The sequence below is a fragment of the Hibiscus syriacus genome, unplaced genomic scaffold (genome assembly GCF_006381635.1).
Source record: "Hibiscus syriacus cultivar Baekdansim isolate YM2019G1 unplaced genomic scaffold, ASM638163v2 tig00110327_pilon, whole genome shotgun sequence".
NCBI classification, from domain to species: Eukaryota; Viridiplantae; Streptophyta; class Magnoliopsida; order Malvales; family Malvaceae; genus Hibiscus; species Hibiscus syriacus.
In genome coordinates, this window is record NW_024062684.1 from 736,885 (window position 1) to 764,280 (window position 27,396).

At 36.0% G+C, this 27,396-nt stretch overlaps 3 protein-coding genes across 4 annotated transcripts; 2 read left to right on the forward strand and 1 right to left on the reverse strand.

The window, feature by feature from the left end:
• Positions 1 to 2,901: 2,901 nt before the first annotated feature.
• Positions 2,902 to 4,441, forward strand: LOC120118169 (UDP-glycosyltransferase 13-like). Its single transcript, XM_039138294.1, has one exon. The coding sequence runs from the start codon at positions 2,972 to 2,974 to the stop codon at positions 4,304 to 4,306; it is 1,335 nt and encodes a 444-aa protein (XP_038994225.1). The 5' UTR covers positions 2,902 to 2,971; the 3' UTR covers positions 4,307 to 4,441.
• Positions 4,442 to 5,343: 902 nt separating this feature from the next.
• Positions 5,344 to 11,849, forward strand: LOC120118170 (protein GDAP2 homolog). 2 transcript variants are annotated; one of them, XM_039138295.1, is made up of 15 exons: positions 5,344 to 5,437; positions 5,881 to 6,219; positions 6,846 to 6,923; positions 7,119 to 7,174; positions 7,635 to 7,754; positions 7,846 to 7,916; positions 8,428 to 8,521; positions 8,693 to 8,896; positions 9,927 to 10,178; positions 10,485 to 10,607; positions 10,766 to 10,819; positions 10,973 to 11,042; positions 11,125 to 11,199; positions 11,281 to 11,372; positions 11,538 to 11,849. In XM_039138295.1, exons 2-15 carry the CDS (start codon positions 5,905 to 5,907, stop codon positions 11,611 to 11,613), a joined length of 1,680 nt encoding a protein of 559 aa, XP_038994226.1. In that variant the 5' UTR covers positions 5,344 to 5,437; positions 5,881 to 5,904; the 3' UTR covers positions 11,614 to 11,849. The 2 variants fall into 2 exon arrangements, with proteins under 2 accessions (XP_038994226.1, XP_038994227.1); XM_039138296.1 differs by having other exon boundaries at positions 5,380 to 5,437; positions 5,859 to 6,219.
• A 2,278-nt stretch (positions 11,850 to 14,127) lies between these two features.
• On the reverse strand, positions 14,128 to 26,098 carry LOC120118171. Its single transcript, XM_039138298.1, has 5 exons — positions 25,713 to 26,098; positions 17,638 to 17,873; positions 16,832 to 17,537; positions 15,008 to 16,657; positions 14,128 to 14,890 (listed from the first exon to the last, which is right to left on the reverse strand). The coding sequence occupies exons 2-5, from the start codon at positions 17,869 to 17,871 to the stop codon at positions 14,343 to 14,345; spliced, it is 3,138 nt and encodes a 1,045-aa protein (XP_038994229.1). The 5' UTR covers positions 17,872 to 17,873; positions 25,713 to 26,098; the 3' UTR covers positions 14,128 to 14,342.
• Positions 26,099 to 27,396: the final 1,298 nt, after the last annotated feature.

Sequence of the window (27,396 nt, forward strand, 5' to 3'; positions counted from 1 at the left end):
AATCTGATTCCTTCGTATTTTTTATTCTAACTTCTTCCCTCAGAACGATCTGAATAGAAAAACATAGTGACTGTGAGTCTTCCAAATTGTGAAATAAGCTTTATCTTGAAGTTTGATAGTGAATTGCGAAGTCCAGTTGAATTGAATGATTGGACAGTGGTAGAGCTCGCCAATTACTGGGCGGTAAAACGCATTTGACTCGAATTTTGACGTAACTTGATTTTATAATGTCAAATATTCTATTTAAAATTTAAATTTGATTTTATAAAGTAAAATATTTTATTTAAAATTTAAATTTAGGTTAGATTGGATTAACTTCTTTGAAAAGATATAGTCGGTCGGATTAGAGTTTGGAATGAAAAATATCTGACTTAAGATAATAATGTAATAATCTTATAAATATTTAAAGTTAATTACAATAGTATTTTCTCTATATATTTTTTTATAATTACGATCTTTATTTTACCTAATAAGATTATATATGTGTGTCTTCGGTTAAGTCAGGTACAAGTATTTATCTCAAAAAAAGTGGTTGAGTTTATGGTTCGATGAAACTTCCCTAACTCTGAGTTGAATTGAGTGACGAGTGGAGGGATGTATAATACTCAAATCGAATTTGAATGGACAAAAACCTTGTTCAACACGACTTACCTTAATTGTATATTAATTTTTTATATAACAATATTTTAAATATTTCTTAATTAAAATTTTAATCAAATAATTTTTTTATTTTTCTTCTCTGATTTAAATATTAATTTTGGGTAAATTATATTAGATACCACTGAACTTTAGGTAGTGTATTGTTTATACTGTTAAACTTTCAATTTCTTGAATTACAATACTAAACATTGGTTTTGACTTCAATTATGTTAAGGGATCGTTAAATTTTAATGATACGATGACATGAAGAAAAAAAAATTGTCACTATGACGACTTTGACAAAACGATGTCGTTTTGGCATGCCAATGATACCCAAAATTATATCATTTTAGTCATTAAACTTTAGGGGAATATCAATTTTGCCATTAAACTTAAAATAAATTAGTTTTTTTTCACTAAATTTTTTTGGTTGCAATTGGTTGCCAATTGTGTCGGTCATCGATCATTTTTCATAGCAAGACCGGTATTGAATCATTCACATTTCGCTTATCTTTCTTCTCTTATGATTGGTTTTAAAAAAATATTCAAATTTGACAAAAATCCATTACAAGGTTCAACGTGCTACTACCTTGATCTCCTCCAATGACCTTCTGATGAGGCTACTTTTGAAGTATATTTTTTATCTTCTCAAAATAATACTTCTCATCATTCGGATTTTCAAATCAACACCTCAAACTTCTCAAATTTAAGAAAACTCCCAAAACCCTAATAATGATAGATTTTTTGTTCAATCTCGTCGATTAAGTGAGTTTCATGAAAAATAAATCATATTAAAAGAAAAATGAGTGAAATAAAAATGTTTTAGTATCAAGTGGTGATTGGTTATCAACGACGATCGGAAGTACAATGCCTAAAAGTGAATTGCTTAAAAAATTTAGTGGTAAAATCGTTATACATCTAAAGTTCAATGTCTAAAATTATGTCATTTTGGTCATTCATAGCCGCATCAAAACAATATTGTTTTGTTTATATCATTACACTATTTAGATTTTAATGACCCAATAGTATAACTGAAGTCAAAATCAAAGTTTAATATTATAATTGGAGAAATTGAAAATTTATAACATAAACGATATATTGCCTAAAATTCAATGGTATCTAATTAGTTTACCCTTAATATAAACGAGGACGTGGTTTGATTTTTGCCCTGTGTTCTTTTGGATCTGTATTTATTGTTGGTATGTATGATAGTTAGTTCTATTGCTTGCTTTATTTAATATCACTTTAAAGTTTGAACTACTTCATCCTCGCGACATTCCTGCTTCTCTTACTTCATAAAAACAGGGTACAGAAAATTCTTAAGTAAATTTATTATTACAATATAATATTTATTCATAATTTTTAATTATTGATAATATGTATATCTTACATATATATAATTATTTAAATTCAGATCTCTAAAACGAACAATATACTATTTTACCATTAAAGTCATTTAATAATAAATTATAATTATTTTTAAAAAAATACATTAATTATAATATAAATTATAAGATAATGTAAGAATCCGTTTACAAAATGCTTATAAATATATTCTATAAATATTTATAATTTATGTTGGTTTGGTGGTAGTATGCTTGTTTTCCATTCCAAACACATTGATTTGAGTATTTTATATAAAATTTGATTCTTTTTAGTGTTTTTTCAATAAAATAACTTTGTATCGGGTTTTTTTTAATGAAAGAGGGCTTAAAAAATTAATATAAAGATTAATTTCTTAAATAAGAAGGATTCCTGTCAAGCAAATTGACAACTCCATAAGAAGGGGTCGAAAGGATAGAGGTAACTGTATCGATGGAGGGAGGCATCTTTGCCAAAAAATCAGCAGGAAAGTTTGCTTCGCGACGAATCAAGATAAATTCAACGAACCATGCCTTGGAAGTAAATTGGGATGTAGCTCGGATAAGAGCGAGAGGGCTCAAATGGGCAGTAGGCGACGTAACAAGTTTGAATACTTCCCCGCAGTCAATTTGACATTATAATCACTCGAAATCGTGTCTTTTTAAATATTAAAATTGTCCACGTCGTTAACCATCAATCATGCCATTGCACCGGTATTGAGTTAACCATTTTTATAAATAAAATAAAAATTAAAGTTCAATGTTATTATTGAAGCAATTGAAAATTCAGTTATAAAAATTATATACATCCTAGAGTTGGGTGAGATCTGTGTAATTTACCCTTTCTATTTTATCGTAAAGGAAATCTGCATCACATGTCCTACCTAACCCTCGTCCAACTACCAAACTCCATGACATAAGAAAAACAGATCCCCCATTTTCTCCACTCATCTTAGAGCTCTTAGCTAACAATGTCTAACTCTGATGTTATCCCCTCCCATGTTCATGTTGCTTTGCTCCCGAGCTCCGGCGTGGGTCATCTGCTACCTTTTCTCCGACTCGCTGCTTCTCTGATCCGCCACCAATGTTCAGTCACTTTAATCACTACTCACCCTGTCGTTTCTTCATCCGAATCTCAAATTATCTCCACTTTCCTCTCCCTCTTCCCTCAAGTAACCGAAAAGAAGTTCACACTCATCCCCATCGATCCGACGACAGCTAACACCACCGACCCTTTTTTTCTCCAATGGGAAACCATTCGCCGATCTGCTCACTTGCTTTTCCCTCTCCTGTCTTCATCGTCTCCACTGCTCTCGTTTATCGTCACCGATGTGACATTGATGACTTCTGTGATTTCAATCACTGAAAATCTCCGTCTCCCGAATTACTGTCTCTTCACTGCATCAGCTCGAATGTTGTCTCTCGTCTCTTGTTTCCCTTCCATCCCTTCATCGATTCCGAAGGCATCGCTTCCTCCGGCGCTTTTGGACTCGAAGAGTTTCTTAGCAAAGGATTTATCGGAAAGCGGTAAATGCATCAAGCATTCCGATGGTGTTTTGATCAATACCTTTGAAGAGCTCGAAAAAGAAACACTGGAGATGCTTCCAACAAAAGGGTTGCCAACAGTTTTCACTCTTGGACCTCTTCTGCCATTAGAATTCGAGGGGGGATCTTCTTTTGCTCCATTGGAGTGGCTGGAGAACCAAAGGAAAAGCTCTGTTGTTTATGTCAGCTTCGGGAGTAGGACAGCGATGTCTAAAGAGCAAATAAGGGAGCTTGGAAAAGGGCTGGTCTTGAGTGGATACAAGTTCTTGTGGGTGGTGAAGAGTAAAATTGTTGACAAAGAAGAAATAGGAGACGATTTAGATGAGATTCTAGGACACCAAGTTATGAACAAGGTGAAGAAGAACTATGGGTTTGTTTTGAATCGATGGGTGGATCAATGGCGGATACTGAGTCACAAAGCGGTTGGCGGGTTCATGAGCCATTGTGGATGGAACTCAGTGGTGGAGGCAGCTTGGCATGGGATCCCAGTGCTTGGATGGCCTCAACACGGGGATCAAATGATCAATGGGGAGGTGATAGAGGCAGCTGGGTGGGGGCTTTGCATGAAAAGTTGGGGATGGGGACTGAATAATCATTTGGTGAAAGGAGAGGAGATTGGGGACAAAATCAAGGAGCTGATGGAGAATCAAATGGTGAGAATGAAAGCTGCAGGAATCAGTGAAGCGGCCAAGAAAAGTTCAGAGTCAGGTGGGAGTTGTCATAACATGGCGAAGCTTTTCCAGAGCTTGAACAAGAATTAAACAAATGAATTGTGTTCAAGTTTCAGTTAATTGAGAAATTTGTCTGTTTTATTTTTATGAACTCAAGATGTCTTTGTTCGTGTCGGTGAGGTTAAAATGTTTTATGTTTAAATGGATACGGATTCTCGCTCTAAATTTATCAATTTTTAATTTTTAATTAATAATTATGTGAATCAATTTTATCAATTAAGATGATTACAAGATAATATATATTTAAAAAATATTCAATTATTTGATAATAAATACTTAAACACCACTATAAATGTCGTGCTCAAACTTAGAACCTCTAGAGATAATAACTATCTATTTAACCAATAAAATCACTTGAATTAATAATTTAAATTCATATAATTTCTTGTATATGGAGATGGAGATAATTATATTAAAATTTATTTTAATTATTAATTAATAATTATGGTAATGCAATTTTATTAATTTTTTTGTTAGTATGAGATGATTACAAGATATTATACATTTGAAAAACATTCAATTATTTGACAATAAACACTCAAATATAACTGTAAATGTTGTGCTCGAAACTAGGATCTCTAGAGATAATAATTATCTCTTTAACCAATAAAATCACTTGATTGATACCAAATTGATCCTTATATTTAAAGATTAAGAATATTTGACAAAGACTAAAAGTAAGAAAAATAAAACAAAAAACTTAATTTAGAATTTTCTATTGTAAAGCCAAAATTTAAATTCTTAGTAATAAAAAAATAGAAGGAATTAATTTAAAAGGGAAATGACCATCCAGCTCAGTTGGTAGAGTATAAAGTTATTAACCTTAAAAGAAGATATTTCATAATTCGGAGGTCTCTTACGGGAGTTACTCTCAACCTGTTTTGATAGTAATTTACTATTTTACCTCTCCTAAAAAAAGGGATAATCATTTTTTTTTTAACTTAATAGGAAATATACAGAAAATTAGAGGGCCAGCGTCGACATAAGCATTCAAAATTAACACAGTTTTGTTTCTTTTCAATCAAATCCGTTTCTGGCCAAAAGGGGCACCGCTGCTGCTAGCTCATCGACGAAGAAGTAACAGCTGTTTTTCCACATTGAAACTCAAAGCTCGAAATTGAATTGAAGATCTATCTTCTTTCCCCAGCTTCTCAATTTGAGGTGCGTTATTTTTTTACATATATATCTTCAGAATTTTGAATTGGTGTAGTCAATTGATTAATTTTATAAGAAATTTCCGTAGCTCTCCGAATATGTAATTGTTTAAAATTGTCTAGCTTAATTTGGTAGTTGTTTTTGGTTTTGCTGAAATTTATTTAAATTTCGCTGTAAGGGGTATGGTTTCTTGCTTATTCCTTTATTTTCATGGTATCCGATGAAGATGATCCGAGGATTGAGAAATTATTGAATAGCAGTTCTGATGATAAATCAATAGGTTAAAAGGTGTTGAAATAATTTTGTTGATCTTTGATTTTGGTAAAAATAGAGATATTATGCAATGTGTTTCTGTGTGAATTGCGGTTGTTTTTCATTGCATAATGTATTACTTCTTTTGGATAGTCAAAAGTTTGAGATCCTAAAGCTCTTTGGTTCACTACTGTTAGGGACTCTGATTGGGAGCTGTTACAATGATTCAGCCAGTGGCCACAGCCACAGCTAGTGGGGAAGTCCCGACCGAGACCGGTGACTTTGTTTTAACATTGGATCAAGTCCCACGGTGGATTGATGCAGAGATTAGGTCTTCTTTGGAGTATGAGAATGAAGATCCTTCTTTTTCAAAATCTTTTTTTCCCGATCCTTTAGCCTCTCCTAGGGAGGCAGATGGAAGCAATGGGATGGTATCAAGGTTTCCGGTCGATCATGAAATAAACTCAAAGATATACTTGTGGAGGGGACTGCCGTGGAACCTTGAGGTTGATGCTGTCGTTAATTCTACAAATGAGGTAAACAATAAGCTTTCCCTCCTCAAATTATGCTTGCAGATGCAAAATAATTTTTGGGATCACTTGAATTTTGCAATCCTTGCTTGGATACTAACAATCTTTCATTTTCCACTCTTAGATGTATGTTGCATGGTTAAGCCAATACGGAAAGGAAATGACAAGAGAAGCTTGTTAATTACATTGGAACTGTATTAATTGCTATGGAAGGATTGGATTGATAAACCAAATGATATATATATATATATATATATATAATTTTCTAAGGAGGAGTGATTGCTTATTGTACGGATACACAAAATTGACCTGCATGTGCTTTACAACTTTTTTCAAAATTTTAGAGCTGAACCAGCTGACACTTTTTCATTCCATGCATGAGCATACTTGGTTCATTTACTCTTGTATTTTTAGTCCCTTTCGAATAGGACCCGAGTTCTTCTTTGTGTCTCTAACAATGTGGTAAATGTTCTAAATATTATTGGATTTTTGAGTGGATAGGTTTGATCTTCAATGTTCTGATGTGAGGAACTCATTTCATGTTTTGGTTCCATCAAGGATCAAAGTTCCTCGCCCAAGAAAAAATCAAAAGTTAATTTGTTATGAATTGTTGTTTAAATTCTTGGTTGCAGAACCTGGATGAAGCACACAGTAGCCAAGGTTTGCATGCTGCAGCTGGGCCTGGTCTTGCTGAAGAATGCACAACACTGGTATGCTAAACATCATGCAGTAAGAAATTATCTGGAAACTGTTTCCGTATGAGCATTTCATGATCTGTCGTATATTGATAGCTCTGTTCTAGGCTTACTATATAGTTAATGACAAATCCTTGTGATTCTAAAGCAAGTTGCTTTAAATAATGTAAACCTGAAGCAAGAAGGACTTAATGTACCTTTTATGGACAGGGTGGATGCAAAACAGGGATGGCCAAGGTTACTCATGCATATGATCTTCCTGCTAGGTTTGTATGTCTACATTCTTGCATAACTTGAGACTATATAGATCTGACGAAGTGATGATTTTACAAAGGTATTATTGGCACTTGCAGCTGCTTCATTTTAATGAGTTTTTTTTCAAGAAATCAAATCGATAATGCGTTTTTATTTATATTAAGGAATATAACACTTTCCTGCATAATTTTTCTTTCAAATGTTTTACATGCCTTTGTTTTCATTACTTCATCAATTATTGTAGAAGGCTGTGGCATACTATAGTAGATGTCAGCATTTTGTTTGATCATGCTGCATAAGCTTTGGTTCGTGGTTCACATTTGAGCATCAAAGCCCAAGTGCTGACCTGCTTGCTATATTTCTTATTTTAGAATTTGATTCAGTTTTCCCCAAAACTGTTACAGGTTACATTTTAGTAATGAATTCTTGTCTTAGACTGTAAACTGATGGTTTTATGTATCGTATTGTTAGGAGGGTTATCCATACTGTTGGTCCCAAGAATGCAGTAAAGTACCATACTGCTGCCGAGAATGCTCTGAGTCATTGCTATCGGTCTTGCCTTGAACTTCTTATTGAAAATGGTCTTCGGAGGCTGGTATCACAGATGCTATATTGTTTGATTTGTTCATCTTTTTGTTTTATTGCAGGTAAGACATTTACTATTTTTTGTGTGTCAATGCAGTATTGCTATGGGCTGCATATACACAGAGACTAAAAATTATCCCCGTGAACCAGCTGCACACGTGGCTATAAGTGAGAAAATGTTCTAAATGTCTCGACTATTTTGTCTGAGTTTTTGTGAACTTATAATCTGGAATTTCAAAGTTTTTCTTTGTATGTTACTTTTTCCAATTTCATCTTTTTATGTGCTGATATTCTTAGAGAAAGTGATGACCAAAATCCAAGGAACTCTGAAATGATTTTATTAAATGAAAGAGAAAAATAATATTAGATGTTATTTTTTGAATATTTGAAATGGGTCGGTGCTCATTGAGCTTATAATTTTCTCAAGTCGACTCTTTCAATGTGCTATAGGAAATACAATGTTTTGGGGTCATTTACTTTTGTATAAAACTCATTCCTTTTAACTAGCATACATTTCATTCGAAATATTCACCCTAAAGCATAATTTTGACAAGGACTGAAGCTCTTTGGGAAAAAAAACTGTTTTTGGGTTTACATGCATGTCTTTCACATAATATGCTATTTAAACTGTTTTGGAGGCTGAATGTTTATGGGTTCAAATTTTTTTTCTGTTCTTTAGGGACTGTTCGCCAATTTCTTGAAAAGCAGAAAGATAAAATTACAGCTGTCGTTTTTTGTACTAGCACATCATCTGATACTGAGATCTATAAGAGGTACTATACTATTATTGTTCATTTTTACTACCTTGCTGAGATGGCTTGTTTGTTTGGATGCATTTTTATAGTTCCTTCAATGTCTTGAAAAATTTGATTGTTATTTTTCTTTTTGCTTATGCTTTTAATGTTATAGACCTGAGGTATCTTATGTGATTTTGTAATTTGTAGATTGCTTCCGCTTTACTTTCCTCGAGATAAGCATGAGGAGGTGGTGGCCATATCTAAGCTTCCTGCTGATGTTGGGGATGAGAATGGTGAGACTATCATTCATGAGCGTCAAATCAGAATAAAGACATTGCCCAAAAAGACCATCCCAAAGCCTGCCCAAGCTTCAGCTGAACTCCCTGTTAGTGATGTAGGTTTGGTACAAAGGTCAGTTAATACCATTCATGATAACAAATCTTCAACCTTTCCGTACTTTTTATTATATCCTTCTTGGTCCTAGATTGATTGGGAAAAAAGCATCATTATGGGCAGATATTGGAATGTAGGTTTATCAATATTTCAACCTTGTGTAGTTGTGGTTTAATATGCTCTTTCTCCTACATTTGAACGATTAATATCTGTAAGTGACTAAGTTTTCAGTGTAACAAATCAACACTTTGGATTCCTTCCAAGTAGTTTCTTGTGATATCAAGCTTAACTTATAACCAGAGTAGTTTCTATTCAATATTTTGGATTCTCCTTGTACATATTTCTTGCTGTGGGCGACAACTACTTGCAATCCTGAGTGTTTTTTTAAGAAATTTAAAGTGTTTCTGTTTCTCTCTTAGTCACTCACTAACTGTTACTCGTATCCATGCATTTGCATCAACACTTCCACAAGCTACACACCTTATGAAATATGCTTTGCTTTGCCAGTCTTTTCTGGATTATGCATTTTCTCATCATTTTATTCTCTCTTTCTCATATATATATATATATATATATCTTCAAAAATACGTGTGAGCATGTTGAGGTATGAATACCCACACAAAGCTATATGCGTCATTGAGGAAGGTTGGAAATCTGTTGGATGAAGTATGCAACTAATCACTCTTCTCTCTCTAGAAATGACGAGGTTCATCTCTTTTTGTTGCCATATGCAGATGCATGCACTTGTCACTGTGATAATACATGAGATTTGTTTTTTCACATTTGTGGATTCCATAGATTTTAAGGAATATATTATTAAAGCAAGAAGTAAATGTTGTTACTATTTTACTTATATCTAGTTTCTAGATAATTAAGATTCGTGAAAATGTAACCAATTATTGTTTCTCTGAGTTTCCCTGTAGTTTTATGTCTGTTCTCAAGTATTCTCTTGCAATTACCGTGGTTCTTTTGATTATGGCAAATGATCATGGTCTATTTCAATTTAATGTCATTAATTGACCATGTCAAATAATTGTTTATGTTCCAGGAATTCAAGTTACTTGGATACATATTTGGATCCTGCTTTCATGTCCTTGATGAAAGATCCGGATCAGAGACACCAAGAACAATGGGAAAAAACTGCTCAAGCCCGAGGTGGTTGGAATTTTGCTACGATGCTTGGTTTTGGTGACCTCGGTGGGCCTCCATTATCTGCTGCTGAAGAATACTCACTTCACTCCAGGTACCTTGCGAAGGCAAATTCTCTTAATCTTTCTGAAATTGCAGAGATGAAAATTCTGTAAGTTTAACATGCAGATCTCCTCTCCATTTTCCCATCTCTATGCAGCGTTCCTTTATTATAGTTCATTATTTTTTGGAATAGGTTAAACTATCGAATTGGATTACTGGTTTTCTTAACTATCAGCTGAAGTCTTGAGACATTTTACTCTCCCCTGCTTTTTTCTTAATGTCCTATTTTTATTTGTCGGCTTTTACTCTTTGTGGGACCAAGGTTCATTTAGTATGAACCCCAAAAATTTCACACATGTTTAGATTGCTCCTGATCCCAATATCATGATTGGTTAGTTTATTTGTTTTATCTCAGTTATCGTGGAGGAGTGGACAGTGAAGGTCACCCTGTTATGGTTGTTGTTGGAGCTCATTTTCTTTTGCGGTGTCTTGAGCTTGAATGTTTCATTCACTATGTTGTAAAGGTATTAGCTTCCAAGTAGTTTTCGGTCCGATATTTGAAATTCCTAGACTATAAATACACCTCATTTAAACAGCTTGATTTCATGAAATGATTTGTTTGGTGTGGGCATTCAACAGCATACTATTATTGGTAACTGGTTTTGATCAAAGATTATTTTTTATTATTGATTTCAGGATACAGATGCCTTATACTATTGTATACTTTCACTCTGCAGCATCTTTACAAGTGTAAGTATTGGATGGTTAAGATCTGATGTGTTCCATTAAATGTTCGAGCTCTTTGAGCAAAAGCTCTTTGACCCTTTCCTGATAACAATATTTCCAATTGTATGTTCTCTCTCTCTCTCTCTCTCTCTCTCTCTCTCTCTATGGAATAACCAGCCAACCAGATTTAGGATGGATGAGAAGATTACAGCAAATACTTGGTCGGAAGCACCAACGAAACCTGCATGTAGGTAGCACTTACTACTCCGTCTATTTATGATATTTGTACTCCGCCATATGTTTTTTATTCTCTTACATGTTTTGTATAGGCAATATATGTTCTCCATCCTAATTTGCTCTTGAAGGCTACCATTTTCGCTCTGCAAATGTTCGTGGACAAAGTGGTAGGTCTTTTAATATTTCTGATCGTAGACTGATTTACCTGTTTGAGGAATCTTGCTGTAATTCCCGGAATTTATCTACAGGTGTGGAAAAAAGTGGTATATGTCGATAAGCTTCTGGAGTTATTCAGATACGTTCCTCGAGAGCAATTGACCATCCCTGATTTCGTGTTCCAGTTGAGTGTTCTAGTTTTATCTTTTTAGTATTTAAAACGGAACACGCCCTCATTTACAATCCAATTGAGTAATTTGACAATTTTCATGATTCGGCTTAGTTATATCGTAGCAATCATTTCCAACAACAGGAATGATTCTAATTTTTATGGACACGTATATTGCAGGCACGAATTAGAAGTGAACGGTGGAAAGGGTCTTATCATAGACCCCCGAACAAAATATGTATATCATCGACCGTAGACATTTAAAATACACAGTTTACGACAGCCGGTAATTCTCAGTTTGATTTTCTCTTCACCTGGTTTTGGTAGGCAGGAAGTGGGTTGATTGATTGTGTTTTGGTGGTTGTTTATCATGTAAAAATGGTTATTTCTTAATTCATTGAGCAATGATTTGCTTGTTAATTTGTTTTTATTTTTCTCTTGTATCCTCTTAAACATGTTAATAATATGTCAGGGTGATCTGAGCTTCTATTTGAACTCTTCTTGGGACAGGTAGGATGGTAGCACGTCGGATATTTATAATTTTTTAAAGTTTGAATTTACAAATATATTTTAAAATTTTGCATTTACTAGTCTAGGAATTCGTTTTAAAATAAAATTTTTAGAAAGTGAAGTGGATAACTCATTGGAAAAAAATAAATTCGTTATTTGAAAAAGTAAAGTATATTCGAATAATGATTATTAGAATTTCAATTAATTATTTATATAAGTAAATTAAATTTAGATAATGAAGAGGATGCTAATTATATTTGTTCTAAATTTGGTGTAAATGATAATTAAAGTATCTTGGTGTTAAAAGCCATTTTGACATTATTGTTATCCCTTAAATATATTTTTTATTTTTATATTATATTAAGTTTTATATATTTTAGATGTCATATTTATTAGTGGTTTAATTTTAATATTTTATTATTGAATCGAGAAGGAAACACCTGGACAAAACAAATAAAACAGCAAAAACATGGCTGAAAACGAAGCCCAAAAACAGAGGCAATAAATGATCCTATTAGGCCTAAAAGAATCCCCACGTGTCAACAGTCTGTTGAGTCCATAATCCATATCGTTTTGATTTTGCTTTGCCTTCATCTCCGGGGTGTTTGTTAACAAGTGTTACGCTTTGAAGGTTGAAGCAGAAATCCTTAGCAGCAAGAAGCGGAAAGAGGTTTGTACTCTAAGATAAGGCTTTCAGTATTGTCCCTCTACAGTGAGTCCATCGCTTATATGCACTGTTCTCGGAATACTGAGAAATTGATTTTGAGATTCACTGGAACGAGAAATGTGTTTTGGCAGCTCTGACAGAAAGCATTGACACATGAAAAGTGAAAACATGCAGACGATCCTTTTCAGTGGAGGACATATCAGTAACATGATGAGGTTTCTCTTCTCCTCCTCCATTTTGTTTATCTCGTTCAGGTTATGGAGCTGAAGTTTGTGTTCATGGATGGAAGGTGCACCTGTTGTCTAATCACCCATTTTATCAGGTTTGATTACTACTACCGTTTATATTTTGGCTGCCTTGGATGTTACTCTTCTCTATAATCCAGATATTATATCCGTTGCTTTTCATGCAATGAACTCCATGTTTAGGGTTTGATTTCAAGATAGAAACTTGCCTACCCTAAAGTAAGCATGAATCCACCACCGCCATCATCCCTACGTTTATATTCTATTTTACAGGATGGATGTCAAGCAGCTTCCCGACAAGTAGAACAGGCCCCGCCACGAGATTCCTCTTGATCCTCAGGAAGGAGGAGGTGCCGCATGAACCGTTTAAGGCGCCATTTGCATCAATAGTTTAGGAAAAGCATCACATGATGACACTGATTCCAGGCATACCCATTGCATGTAGTTTCCATCAGAAAATTATGCTTTCTGATCAGTTTTTAAACTAAATCCCCTCTGAAAATATCAAATCCTTTTGTACTAAAGTTTAAGAATTCTGTTGGATTAATTAGACTATAGGTCCCAAACAATGGATCAAATTGGTCAAAGTTTTTCATTTCAATAAATAATAAAAAATAAATGTCAATTTAGTAAATAATTTTTTTAATGATATAGTTTTTTACAAAAACCTAATTAAAGGAATGAAGAAAATATGCAATTTGCAAATAGAAAGTCGAGCAAACCCCAAAAACGATATAATAAAAAAAGAAGAAAAGGAGAGGTGGGCGATATAATAATATAATATAAATAATGAAAGGTGGTTGGGTGAGAGAGAATCTAAAAGAACGGCGATGAGCATATAAGACTATGACAGATGTACAACCAACTAATCTCTGACACCAACATTTTTCAGAAAACGGCAGCTTCCAAACCTCAGATCTTTCTCGCTCCTCCTTCACGCGCCCTTTCTTCTCGTGTTCTCCACCTTCTTTTCTTCTATTTTGTAACTAAAAGTAGATTTAAAAAAAAAACTGATAGAAGAATAGAAAAAAGGGGTTTGAATATGTATGTATGTATGTAAGTGAAAATATTTTCACCTGTCTTAAAGCTTTACCATTTCTCTCTTGCCTCAACTGTTACATGAATTATGAACAAGGAAGAGCAAAGAGAGCTGCAATGGCATTTCCATGGTAAAAGGAAGCCTCGCTATAACTTATGCTCCTGTTTTCCTATTCGATTCGTTCTAGACGTATTATATTTCAAGAAATTTAGTAAAATATCAACCGGATCAAGGCTAAGAAACTAAAAGTACAGGCATTGTCAGAATCAACCTGGAAAGCAGCAAGAAACAAACTGAAGGATCACGCCCTTGGAAGAAATCATGCAACTTTTATTGATATACAGTGTAAGTTGTTCGTAACCGCTTGAAGACATACAATCAAGTATACCCAGATTTCAGGCTAAAATGTGTACAAAAGGCAATCCCGGGATCGTGATAAGCTCTTCCCAAATGTGATTCAAAACAATGACCTAGTTCCCTCTATAGTATCCTCGATCGATACATAAAAAGGCCTGCTACCGTAATTAGGTTAATGCAAGGGATGGTAGATTACCTGAGGGACATCTTTGCCTGTGAGGCCGTCTAGTTGTCTTCCCCCATCCAGTAAGCCTTCTGTCCTCCAGCCCCGATTTGATATTATGAAGCTGCTGCATCAATGGTGCGCAAGTTGCAGCAGCTGCTGAAGCAAAAGGGGAGCTAGTTACCGAACGTCGTCTCCCCCTGCCACAAGCGCCTCTGTTAGTATTTCTTCTTGTTGATCCCGACTGCCATGAACGACCCGTTGCTCTCATAATCCCCCCAAAAGTCTGAAGATCTTCTGTCACCTCATGCCTCGATAGGGAAACAAGGCCTGGAAGGATTTCCCTTTGGAAGTCCCTACGTTGCCTCCCTTGGCCCTTCCGTGTTCGTGTTGTTAACAATGAGGTCGTTCCCGTTTCTTCCACTTTAAAGTTTTCAGGAACCAGAGGCTTGGGCATATAATCTTCTTCCTTGGTTTCTGCTAGTTCCAAGATGATCAACTCAAAGTAATCGATCTCTTCTAAGGAATATTCCTCTCTACCCCCATCTTTACCTCCCGAAAGAGCCTCGAGCTTGCTCTCAAGATCCTTGGTTTATGCTAGTTCCAAGATCAACGACTCAAAGCAATCGATCTCTTCTAAGGAATATTCCTCTCTACCCCCATCTTTACCTCCCGAAAGAGCCTCGAGCTTGCTCTCAAGATCCTCGCCAAAAGAGGAAACTGTCTCGATAAACCAATTAAGGGGGTCTTTCGTAGAAGTTTCAGATGAATTGCAATTGAGATCATCCAAATGAATATACTGAACGGATGATGAGATGGAAACTATTGCCTCAGCTGCACTCTTCATAAGTTCATGCAGCTGGCACTCGTTTTGGCTTTGTGCTGATTCAAAAGTTAATTCATCTGCCTTGGCCAATAATTCTTCTCCATGAATAGCATCCTCAGGTTCAGGAACGAGTGGAGCTTCCAAATCTATTATTCCTCCAGTCATCCTCACACCGATGCTCGGAACATTCGGTATAAAAGAAGCTTCATCCTCATCGGCACACGAATTCAAGTCAATTTGATGTCTGAAACTTGATAACTTTTTATCTGCTTCCTTCTCTATGGCTGCATTCTCTGCAACGATGTCTTGGCTGGCATCAAGAACAGTTGCATCAGAAGGCAAATTAATATCGAGTAACCTATTTCTCTGCTTATTTTCCGCTTCACCTTCAGATGGCTGAGGAGCAGATACATACGGGGAGATAAAAGAAGACTCATTCTTAGAAACATAAGGTTTTTCAAAAATGGGAATCTCGTGAATCTTTTTATTGCGCAGACATTCACTTATTTCACTCCTGCTAGCATCGACACTATTGGAGGGTGAAATAGACTTCAAATTCTGTGTAAAAATTTGACCGAATCCATTTCCAAATTCGTCTCTTTTGGTTGATTGCCGTAGAGAAGATAGAGAGAAGCTCAACTCTCCAACATTCAAATCCATTCCTGTCCTTATGGCCTCATTCTTACAAGCAGGATTGGCCCTTACCCACGGCAACCCCAGTAAACGGTCTTCATGCTTTCTTCCTCCATCTATTTGAGGACCTTGTAGTGAAACCGGCTCATTCGATGAACTGTTTGAAAGCACCACATTCAAATTGACATTTGTAGACTTCATATCAGCATCATTCGAGCAGTTGTATGGCTTAGTTGAACAATGAGCGGAGAATTGCTCAAAGACCCCCGTACCAACAGTACTACCATTCGCATAATCATAATTGGTTGAGAGGAAGTGCATTGCAAGTTCCTTGGATCCTGACGAAGATCCATAATGAAAACCGTTTCGATTGGGAGATTCTCTTCCAAAACCTGGGTTTAGTCTTGAATTGCTACTCACCGACCACTTCTCTCCAAAATTCCCATTACTATGGGGTGATAGTACAGAACTCTTACTATAAGGACCAGATGAATTAAAAGATGGGCGAGTCTGAACTGACATGGACTTCTGGTTTAAGCTACTGGTAGGCTTTTCCAAAGAAGAAACGGAATGAGACCACGGATTTACAGGATCAGAAGAAGCAAATAGACTCAAACTAGGAACATTAGAAGCCATGTTTGATGCTGGATTGTGGTTACCGGAAATTTCACAATTTCTTCTGGAAACATCTAAAGTGTGAAGCATTCTTTCTCTTGAGTGATCTGCCTTGCTTTGATCAGTTAGTGAAAACGTTGGTGGATCATGAGCTTTGTCAAAAAGAACATGTGCTTGCTGGTGCGATACAGACTTCTGTGGCTGGAAACATTGTGAAATAAATGTCGAGATGCTTCTACTGTGCCCTGAAACCGGTATAATTAAAATAGAATTGTGAGTGTCCATTATCATTCGAACAAGACATGGCATAGAAACCAGACTAATGTCATCCAGCCAAAGCCTAAGAATATACCGCAAGACTTGATAGGTAAGAATTAAGGAGGGAATATAATGCAAGTTCAGTAGTTGACAAGTATTACCAGCTTCACGCATACAGGAAAAGAATCCTCTAGCAAGCTCGTTGTTTCCAACACGTATATCAGTTATGGACCGATTATCATGGCCAACAAAGTGAGAATAAGTGGAAGTGTCGGTTTCTTCAATCCGTACTGGCTCATTCAAGTTAGCCAAACTATTTTTGCCCCTCAAACATGCATCAGATCTCGAAGCATCTCCTTGGCAACCAACATCACTATGATATCGCTTACTACCACTTTCAGGCCCAATTCTCCCATTTCCATTTGGAAGATAACTTGAAGTGTCAGATTTTGTGTCATCCTGGAACTCTTCAGCTTCTTCCGTATCCATGTACTTATCTGCCGGAAGTTGAAGATCAAACATTTTCCTTCCCACTTTCATTGGCCTGCGCTCTAGCATCTCAACATCCTTGGAATTCACTCCATTTAGGGACAAAAAGCGACCAGCTTGGATGCAGCTTCCCTTCACGGAACTAAGCGGAGAATGAGCATCTTCAACACCGGAAATTGATGGTCTACCACAGACAGAGTTTGCCACAGAGAAGTTGGGGATATGCCAGTTGTGAGCAACTTCAGTTTTAATTTGCGACACTAACAAGCTTGATGGTAATGATGGTTCAATAGGAATCTGATTTTTCTGTAATTCTTTATTTTTTACTTCATCCATCAAATCCGTCTGTATTCTGTACAGACGATGAAGCTCAGATACCTGTTTGGAGACAGAGAACTCAGATACTTAAATACCAACAAAACAGAGTGAAACAATACTATAAAAAATATGAGAACGCAATAAGCTGAGACCTTATTACCTGATTCTGAAATAAAGCCTCATGTTCAAGCATTTTTCTCTTCAATCGGTCCTTATCATGTTGAGGATATGAATCTGCTATGGCCTTCGGCAAAAAGCTATTGTAGTATTGATCATTTTTCAAGGTTTTATCTCCATAATAAAGCGGCCAGCTACAACAATTAGAATCCTTGTTGAGATCCCTCATTGAGTAAAATCCTGGCAAATAGCTTTTAGACCCAACTTCTGTTCCCATTCCTGAAACCGGTAAACAAGTCTAATTAATTCGACGCACAATGAACAATTGCAGCGACAATCATCACTCGTATCTCAACAAAATGCAGAACTGTTAATGCAGTATCTTAGAGACATATGGCCACATTTCTGATGACTTACATGAATAAAGCATAGTAAAATCCAATTATTACTCAGATATCATCACAATCAACTGTTACTGATTCCACAAAACGATTCGTTAAAAAAAATATCAACCAGAATCGTATAAACATTGATAGTTGCATGCCAAAGCAACAAACATCTATGGCGAAGTAGCGTAATCATAAATTCATAACTAATAACACTAAAAGCAGGCAGAAAACCAAGATTTTAGAAGTGTAATGTAAGCCACAAGATCATAAATGAACCACTAGAGCTACACTTCCATGCATGTTTAAAATGTTGGATATATGAACTGCAAAACTACACCGTTAGCACTGACTGAAAATATAAACAGTAATTAAGAAGAACAGATTCGTAAACCGTGTCGTGGTAAGAACCACTGCCTTAGAAACGAATTCGCCTCGATGTGTGTAATCGCTGCAGTAGGCGGACCGTCCCCCGAGGTTAACACGGTCGCTCCAAATTCCGTACACCCGAAACCGGAGTGGACTGCTGGTGGTATTGTACTTCTGATCGGAAAGCACTCAGAGAGAACTCACGGAGAGAACTTTAGAAAACACTTTGTAAGTGAATTGTAAAATGTTTTGGAGTGAGTTGAGAAGCTGAATATAGCTCTCTATTTATAGGCTAGAAATAGGGTTAAAATCGTCCATAAAATTTCAGGATTAAACCTCTTATTTGTAACAGCTGAAACGTCTAGATGAACCTGACTCAGAAATAGTCCAGGTTCATTGTATCATTATTCAGCTGTTATAACTCCCGAAATTATATCATGTAACCCCTGGAATTAAATCAAATAACTCCTGTAACTCCTGATATTAACAGCTTGTCTCCTCTGTACAAAGCTGTAAATCAGTCCAGGTACATCTTAACATTTCTGATTTAATTTAGGAATAAACTGTTTAATTTCTGATAAAAAATAATAATTCAGCTGTTATTATTTGAAATTCAAACAGTCCTCAGCAGCCTATAAATATCAGTTGATATCTTTCACATTTTCCATTTGTTTCTTTCAAAGAAAAATTCCTCAAGAATTTTCTCTAAAAAGATAGTATCCGCGCGGACGTGTCGAAGACACGTATTACCACGACCACGACCACGACCACGACCACGACCACGACCACGACCACGACCTCGACCACGACCACGACCACGACCACGACCACGAGCCGAGCCGAGCCGTGCCGAGCCGAGACGAGACGAGACGGACGGACGGCGGCGGCGGTGCGCGAGAGCCCCCCTTGTTCTCTATCACTCAACAAGGAAGTGGAATGTCAAGCCTTAAATACCATTCCCAATAGTGTTTCCAACACTATGTGGGATTGAGCATTACCAACATTCCCCCACTAATGCGAAAGAAATCTTCTGAAACTCGAAAACAAGCTTTCCAGAAGAGTAATAGCGAGATTAGTTGCTTAAGCACTAGTGAACATATCTGGAACTAGTACATAGTGATGATGAGAAATCCTTCTCTTAGATAAGTGAAACTAGTCTGGAACTTTCTAAGATCAGGGTAAACTCATAACACACAACTAACCCCTTCATCCACCTGAGTCCTCGATGTGTAAGATATATATATACAAACGTATATATTTGGCCATCTTACCTCAGGATTCTAGTAAGTGTGCTAGAAAAACAGTCCAACATTTTTCATAGAAGGCGGCTAACCCTTCTCACTTACATAGGTTATTTCATCAAGTTTATCTCAACATAAACCACCCTTTAAAAAGGAATATGAAATAATTAAGAGCTTTTATAATAGCTCAACCTCACAAAGGGTTTGGTGACTTTTTTCAAGTTCATTATAAATGAACCACCCAAACTCTGGGCTAAGAAGTCATTAAGAATAAATATTCAACCTCATTTATCGGTAAATTCAATAAGTCCTTCTCACTAGAACCATCCAAATACTTGGATTTGAATTTATTAAGAGTTTAACAAACTCAACCTTTCTGTCGGTAAGTTCATCATTTCCTACCCACTCGGTCTGGGTTATGAACTTATTAAGAATAGATATTCAGCCAAAATCGGTAAATTCATCAAGTCTTTCTCACTAAGACCACCCAAAGCCTGGGCTATGAATTTATTAAGAGCAATTAAGCTCATCCTGGGCATGCACATTATTCATCATAGGGATAGGCAGTAGGAATGTGCACTATGAGTCTTTCCATGGTTTCGTTTGACCACATGGAACTTAGATAACTAAGTTGGGTATCCACAATGAATTCCTCAACCAATGGGCTTTAGACCCATCCCCCTCGATGAATCTAGGACCAGCTTCCGACTTAACCCTTTGGTAAGTGGATCTGCTAGGTTCCTTTCCGACTTCACATACTCTAAAGAGAGCACTCCATTCTTTATCAAGTGTCTAACTGATTCATGTCTTATGCGAATGTGTCTTTTCTTACCATTGTAAGCTTGGTTCTTAGCCACACATATTGCAGCTTGTGAATCACACAACAATGAAACTGGAGGAGTCGGTCTTCCCCACAACGGAATATCTGCTAACAAGCTTCTGAGCCACTCGGCTTCTTGCCCAGCTAGGTCAAGAGCTATAAACTCTGACTCCATGGTAGAACGAGCAATACAAGTCTGCTTTGATGATTTCCACGAGATCGCTGCTCCACCCAAAGTAAAAACATACCCGCTTGTAGAGCTTACCTCATCATTATCAGAAACCCAGTTGGCATCACAATATCCTTCCAATACCGCAGGAAAGCCAACAAACTCAAGTTTCCAATTCACAGTACCCTTAAGATACTTTAGTAAGCGTTTAAGCGCAATCCAGTGCTCACCACTCGGATTATGAGTATATCTACTTAGTCTACTCACGGCATAAGCAATATCAGGCCGAGTATAGTTCATTAAGAACATTAAACTTCCGATTAATTTAGCATATTCAGTTTGGGAAACACTACTTCCTTTATTCTTAACTAGATGTATGCTAGGGTCATAAGGAGTTCGAACAGGGACGACATCAAAACTGTCAAATTTCTTTAGCACTTTCTCTATATAATGTGCTTGACATAAAGAAAATCCCTTCTCAGTTTTGGTAACTTGACTCCTAAGATTACATCTACTTCTCCCAAATTTGTCATCTCAAACTTAGTGGACAAGAAATTTTTAACTTTGTTAATGGACTCAATGTTAGAACTGAAAATCAACATGTCATCAACATAAAGACTTATGATAACACATTCAGTTTCAAACATCTTCGAATACACACAAGCATCCGAACCATTCACAACAAAACCAAAACTAAGAATAGTTTTATGAAATTTCTCATACCACTGTTTAGGAGCCTGCTTAAGTCCATAGAGTGACTTTTTGAGTCTACAAACTTTGCCTTCCATACCAGGTGCCTCAAAACCTAGTGGTTGCTCCATGTAAATCTCCTCATCTAGATCCCCATTCAAGAAAGCAGTCTTAACATCCATTTGATGTACCTGCAACTTATGAATAGAGGCTAGTGCAAATAATGCACGAATCGTTGAGATTTTTGTAACGGGAGAGTATGTATCAAAGTAGTCTAAACCAAACCTTTGAGTGAACCCTTTGACGACTAACCTTGCCTTGTACCGCTGAATCGAACCATCTGGCCTTAGTTTCTTCCGGAAGACCCATTTGTTGGAGATTGGTTTGAATCCCTTAGGCAAGTCAACTAATTCCCAAGTATGATTAGACATTATCGATTCTAGTTCATCATTAACAGCGCTTTTCCAAAAACTAGCATCGATAGATCTTATAGCTTCTTCAAAAGTTTTAGGATCCTCATCTAATAGAAAAATTTGAGCTATAGGATCTGAAATGAAGTCTAAATCATTTATCTCAGAAATAAAGGAAGTAATAAAGTCTGGTCCAAAAGAGGTTTCAACTCTTTGCCTTTTACTTCTTCTAGGCTCAAAATCAATTTGTTCAAAAGACCTAGCAGGATTACTAGAAGAAGTTGATGGAATATATTCTATTTGTGTTTCAATATTTATTCTCGGTTCCTTTAAAGGAAAAGTATTTTCAAAGAAAACAGCATCTCTTGATTCACAAATAGAATAATCTTGTAAAAGCATGAATCTGTATGCAGCACTATTCGTAGCATACCCTATAAACACTGCATCAACGGTTTTAGGTCCGATGGTGGACTTCTTAAAATCTGGCAAGCCCACTTTAGCCAGACACCCCACACTTTCAGGTATTGTAAATTAGGAGCGTATCCTTTCCACAATTCATATGGGGTAGAATCTAATTTCTTATGAGGAACTCGGTTCAAGATATGAGTTGCTGATAGAATGGCCTCCCCCCATATGTTATCAGATAACCCGGAACTTATTAGTAAAGAATTCATCATCTCTTTTAAAGTTCTATTTTTCCTTTCGGCTATACCATTCTGTTGAGGAAAATAGGGGGCTGATGTTTCATGAATTATGCCATTCTTTTCACAAATATCTTTTAAGAAATTAGATCCATATTCACCACCTCTATCAGATCTAACCCGTTGATTCTCCTTTCTAACTGATTTTCAACTTCTGCCTTATAAATAAGAAAGAAGTTTTCAGCTTCATCTTTAGTTCTTAGGAGATAAACTTTTGTATATCTTGAATAATCATCTACAAAAGTTATGTAGTAGTGTTTTCCTCCTTTACTTTCAGTGTTTCTAAAATCTGCTAGATCAGTATGAATAAGTTCTAACAGTTCAGTCTTTCTATTAGAAACAGTCTTAAAGTGAGGTCTAGTATGTTTAGCTTCTACACAAATCTCACATTTGTTAAAGCTAGTTGTGTCTAGTTTAGGCAGAACATTCATATTCATTAATTTCTTTAAAGCATGAATATTCACGTGTCCTAATCTAGCATGCCACATATCAATGGATTCAACAATATAAGCAGAAGTGGTAGCTTTATTTTCATTAAATTGAGTTTCTATGACAAATAAACCATTGCTTAAAAACCCTTTCCCCACATAATCACCATTTCGGGAAAGTACAAGTTTATCTGCCTCAAAAACTAACTTAATGCCTGCCTTATTCAGAAGCCCACCACTTATCAAATTTCTACGCAAGGCAGGTACATACAGAACATTATTTAAAGCCAGAGTTTTACCAGAAGTCAGCTTGAGTAAAACCTTGCCTTTGCCTAGCACTTCAGAGCTGCTAGAGTTCCCCATGTACACACGTTCACCAGTGTTTCCATCCTCGAACTTGGTGAAAAACTCCTTCCTTGCGCAGAAATGCTTCGAAGCGCCAGTGTCAACTACCCATTCTGAACTGTTCTCCACCAGATTAACTTCTGAGACCACCGCAGCAATGATATCATCATCTTCTTCTACAACGTGCATCTGTGGCTTGTTGTCATTTTGGCGGTCTGAGCGGTGTTGGCATTGGTAAGCTTTGTGGCCAGGTAAACCGCAGACATAACACTTGAACGTCTTTCCTTCCGGTTTGGCCTTTCCTGACTTCTTGAAGTTGGTAGCCTTCTGTGGTTTCGTCTTTTTGTCTTGATTCCCACGTTTCATGATCTTCTTAAATTTAGACTCAACCAAGTTAGCTCTAAAAGATAAATTACTCATAGAATTAGTAAGCTTATCTTTTAAACGGTTGGCTTCTTCAATCTTCATATGGCCCACAAGTTCTTCAAGCGAAATGTCTCTCTTCTTATGCTTAAGAGAGTTGCGATAATCGGACCAGGACTTGGGCAGCTTCTCAATGAGTACATTGGCTTGCAGCACCTCACACATTTGCATCCCTTCAGCGATGATGTCAGCGACTAAGTTCTCATAGTCATGGACTTGATCCATTATTGGTTTGTCGTCTGTCATCTGGAATTTGAGCCATTCACCGACAACGTACTTCTTTATCCCCGCATCATCCGCACCATACTTCTTGTCGAGAGTGTCCCATATTGTCTTGGCACTCCTTTCTCTAAGGAACATATCAAATAGTTTATTTGACATGTGGCTGAGCAAATGTCCTCGTACCGTCTTGTTATCCTTCTCGTATTTCTCGTAGGTAGCGAGAACGGCGGCGGCAGTTGCTAAGGCATCATCATTGAGGATCGTATCCGCATCATTACCGACAGCTGGGGTTGGTGGCATGGTAGGTGGTGGCTTGAGCAACACGTAATCAAGATCAAGTTGCTCGAAGAATATCAGAATTCTTTGGGACCACCTTCTATAGTTCTTTCCATCAAGTGCATCGAGCTTGGAAAGATCGGGAATGAGTTTGCTCAAGGTGTCGACATGATTGCAGTTTATGGAATTCGTTTCTAAATTGTTGGATATATGAACTGCAAAACTACACCGTTAGCACTGACTGAAAATATAAACAGTAATTAAGAAGAACAGATTCGTAAACCGTGTCGTGGTAAGAACCACTGCCTTAGAAACGAATTCGCCTCGATGTGTGTAATCGCTGCAGTAGGCGGACCGTCCCCCGAGGTTAACACGGTCGCTCCAAATTCCGTACACCGAAACCGGAGTGGACTGCTGGTGGTATTGTACTTCTGATCGGAAAGCACTCAGAGAGAACTCACGGAGAGAACTTTAGAAAACACTTTGTAAGTGAATTGTAAAATGTTTTGGAGTGAGTTGAGAAGCTGAATATAGCTCTCTATTTATAGGCTAGAAATAGGGTTAAAATCGTCCATAAAATTTCAGGATTAAACCTCTTATTTGTAACAGCTGAAACGTCTAGATGAACCTGACTCAGAAATAGTCCAGGTTCATTGTATCATTATTCAGCTGTTATAACTCCCGAAATTATATCATGTAACCCCTGGAATTAAATCAAATAACTCCTGTAACTCCTGATATTAACAGCTTGTCTCCTCTGTACAAAGCTGTAAATCAGTCCAGGTACATCTTAACATTTCTGATTTAATTTAGGAATAAACTGTTTAATTTCTGATAAAAAATAATAATTCAGCTGTTATTATTTGAAATTCAAACAGTCCTCAGCAGCCTATAAATATCAGTTGATATCTTTCACATTTTCCATTTGTTTCTTTCAAAGAAAAATTCCTCAAGAATTTTCTCTAAAAAGATAGTATCCGCGCGGACGTGTCGAAGACACGTATTACCACGACCACGACCACGACCACGAGCCGAGCCGTGCCGAGCCGTGCCGAGCCGAGACGAGACGAGACGGACGGACGGCGGCGGCGGTGCGCGAGAGGCCCCTTGTTCTCTATCACTCAACAAGGAAGTGGAATGTCAAGCCTTAAATACCATTCCCAATAGTGTTTCCAACACTATGTGGGATTGAGCATTACCAACATAAAACTCCCAGAAAAAGATAGAATCTTGCAGAGAAAAAAAGTGTTGCCAAAGGAGGAAAGTTAGGAACCCTGTCATCATGGATGCAAAATGCTATTGGAATTTATGGAGAAAAAGGAAATTAAGATAACAGAGTAGATCCCAGAGATATAAGCAAATATTAACAGCCCAATATATCATTATAAAAGCTATGATCATCGAACTAATCTTAATCTAATCAGAATTACAACCAAACCCAATCCAAAAACCAAAAATAAAACAAGCTAAAAGGGACAAAAAATCATATATAATTAAATAACAATTAAGAGGTGTGTTTTTAATTAACTTGATTACAAAGAGACCCTAATCCAAAAACGACTAAACAAATAATGAGCTAATAAATAAAAGAAACCCATAAGTGAAATCAGGAGAAAGTGAAAAGGAACGAAATTTCACCTCAGACACACATCCTCTAATCACTTCTCCATCAAGATTCTCCCATGGATTTAGCTGCTAAATTTTCGTGGCGATGATTCAAAGCTCCCAAACTTTCCCAGATTAAGAAGCTTTACAACAACCCAGAGTTTAAAAGAGCTTAGATTGTCATCATATATTCATATTGAAGAAGAAAAGGGCAGAAGACTTCGATCTACTGGGCCACACTCTTAAACAGAAAGGAAGAAGAGAGAAAGAAAAGAATGTTTTTTGAAGATCTGATTTTTATTTTTGATTCTAGAGAGAGAAAGCTGAGAAGAAGAAGAGAAAATAAAAGTTTATTGCTTTGAGGAAGTTTGTTAGAGAGAGAGGGGGATAAGAAATCTCCGACACAAATAAACGAACTTCTAATACAGTGACATGAAATTTTGTCTGCACCCGGTCTCCTATTCTCTGCTTTTTATTATTATTATTATTACCATAGTAAACGGCACTGATGGTAGCTGAATTTGTAAGGTAATTTCACTTTGATCAAACTTTAAACTTTATATGACAATTAATAAATTTGTAATTCAAAATTATTACGACTATTATTCTTATTTATTGTTAAGAAATATCATTAATTGATAGGACATGTTAAAAAAATCTAATAAAATTTTTAAAACTTTAACAATCACAATAAAGGTTGAATTGTCGAGGAATGAAATGATTCTTGGTTGATCTTAATGGTGGGAAAGTTTTATTTGACTAAAGATTAATATAATTTGAATTCAAATTGATTCAACTGTTGACGATAATAATTCATAAAGTTTTTAATTTCGATTGGAATATAAGAAGATTAATTTTTTTTGACGAATTTAAACCAAATCACAGAAATAAAAGAATAATAATAATAATTTGGTGGTCTAAGTACATATTAAGTAAAATAAAATTATCTTAAAAAATATTTAATATTATCATATATTTTATAGTTTTAAATATACAAATTTGATTAAATAATAACTTTTTTTAATAATTTGAAATGATTACAGCATAATATCAGTAGATAACTTTATTAATTAATTGACAACACACATACATTATGCAGACGCAACTGTTTTAACTCAAAACCTCTAGGGAAAATATAATTTTCTTTCATCAACGAGATCACTTAATAGGTTCGATAACAACCTATTCTAGTTTTTCTAGAGCTCGGTTAAATTTAACATTTAATATGTTAATTATTATAATGATTTTTTTAATTTTACGAACTAAGTGACGCCAGTGATTAAGAGATACTTGTTATCTTTAAAAGTTTTAGTTCGAGCACGACGTCTGCATGAATATTTAAACATTTATTGTCAAATAATTAATAATCATTCGAAAATCAAAAATTTTCTTATAATCATCTAATCTAATAAAAAATAACTAATTTTATATCTCACTTATAAAATTGAAAATTTAAATATCAAATAATAATCGTACATAAACATTTCGTTGGTGCTTTGGTTCAACGCTAATTAGTTTTACTATCAAATAGTAAATTAATTAAACGTTAATTAAAATGTATATTTGGCAATTTAAGCAGTGTTTTAATTGGATAAAGCGCAGCAGACAATTAAGTGGCCCCCCCGATTCTGTGTGAAAAATCTCACTGTGAAAGGATGAGGTCTAGGAAGAAAGTTACAATGATAACCGCCCTTCAGAATATGACATAATTACAATA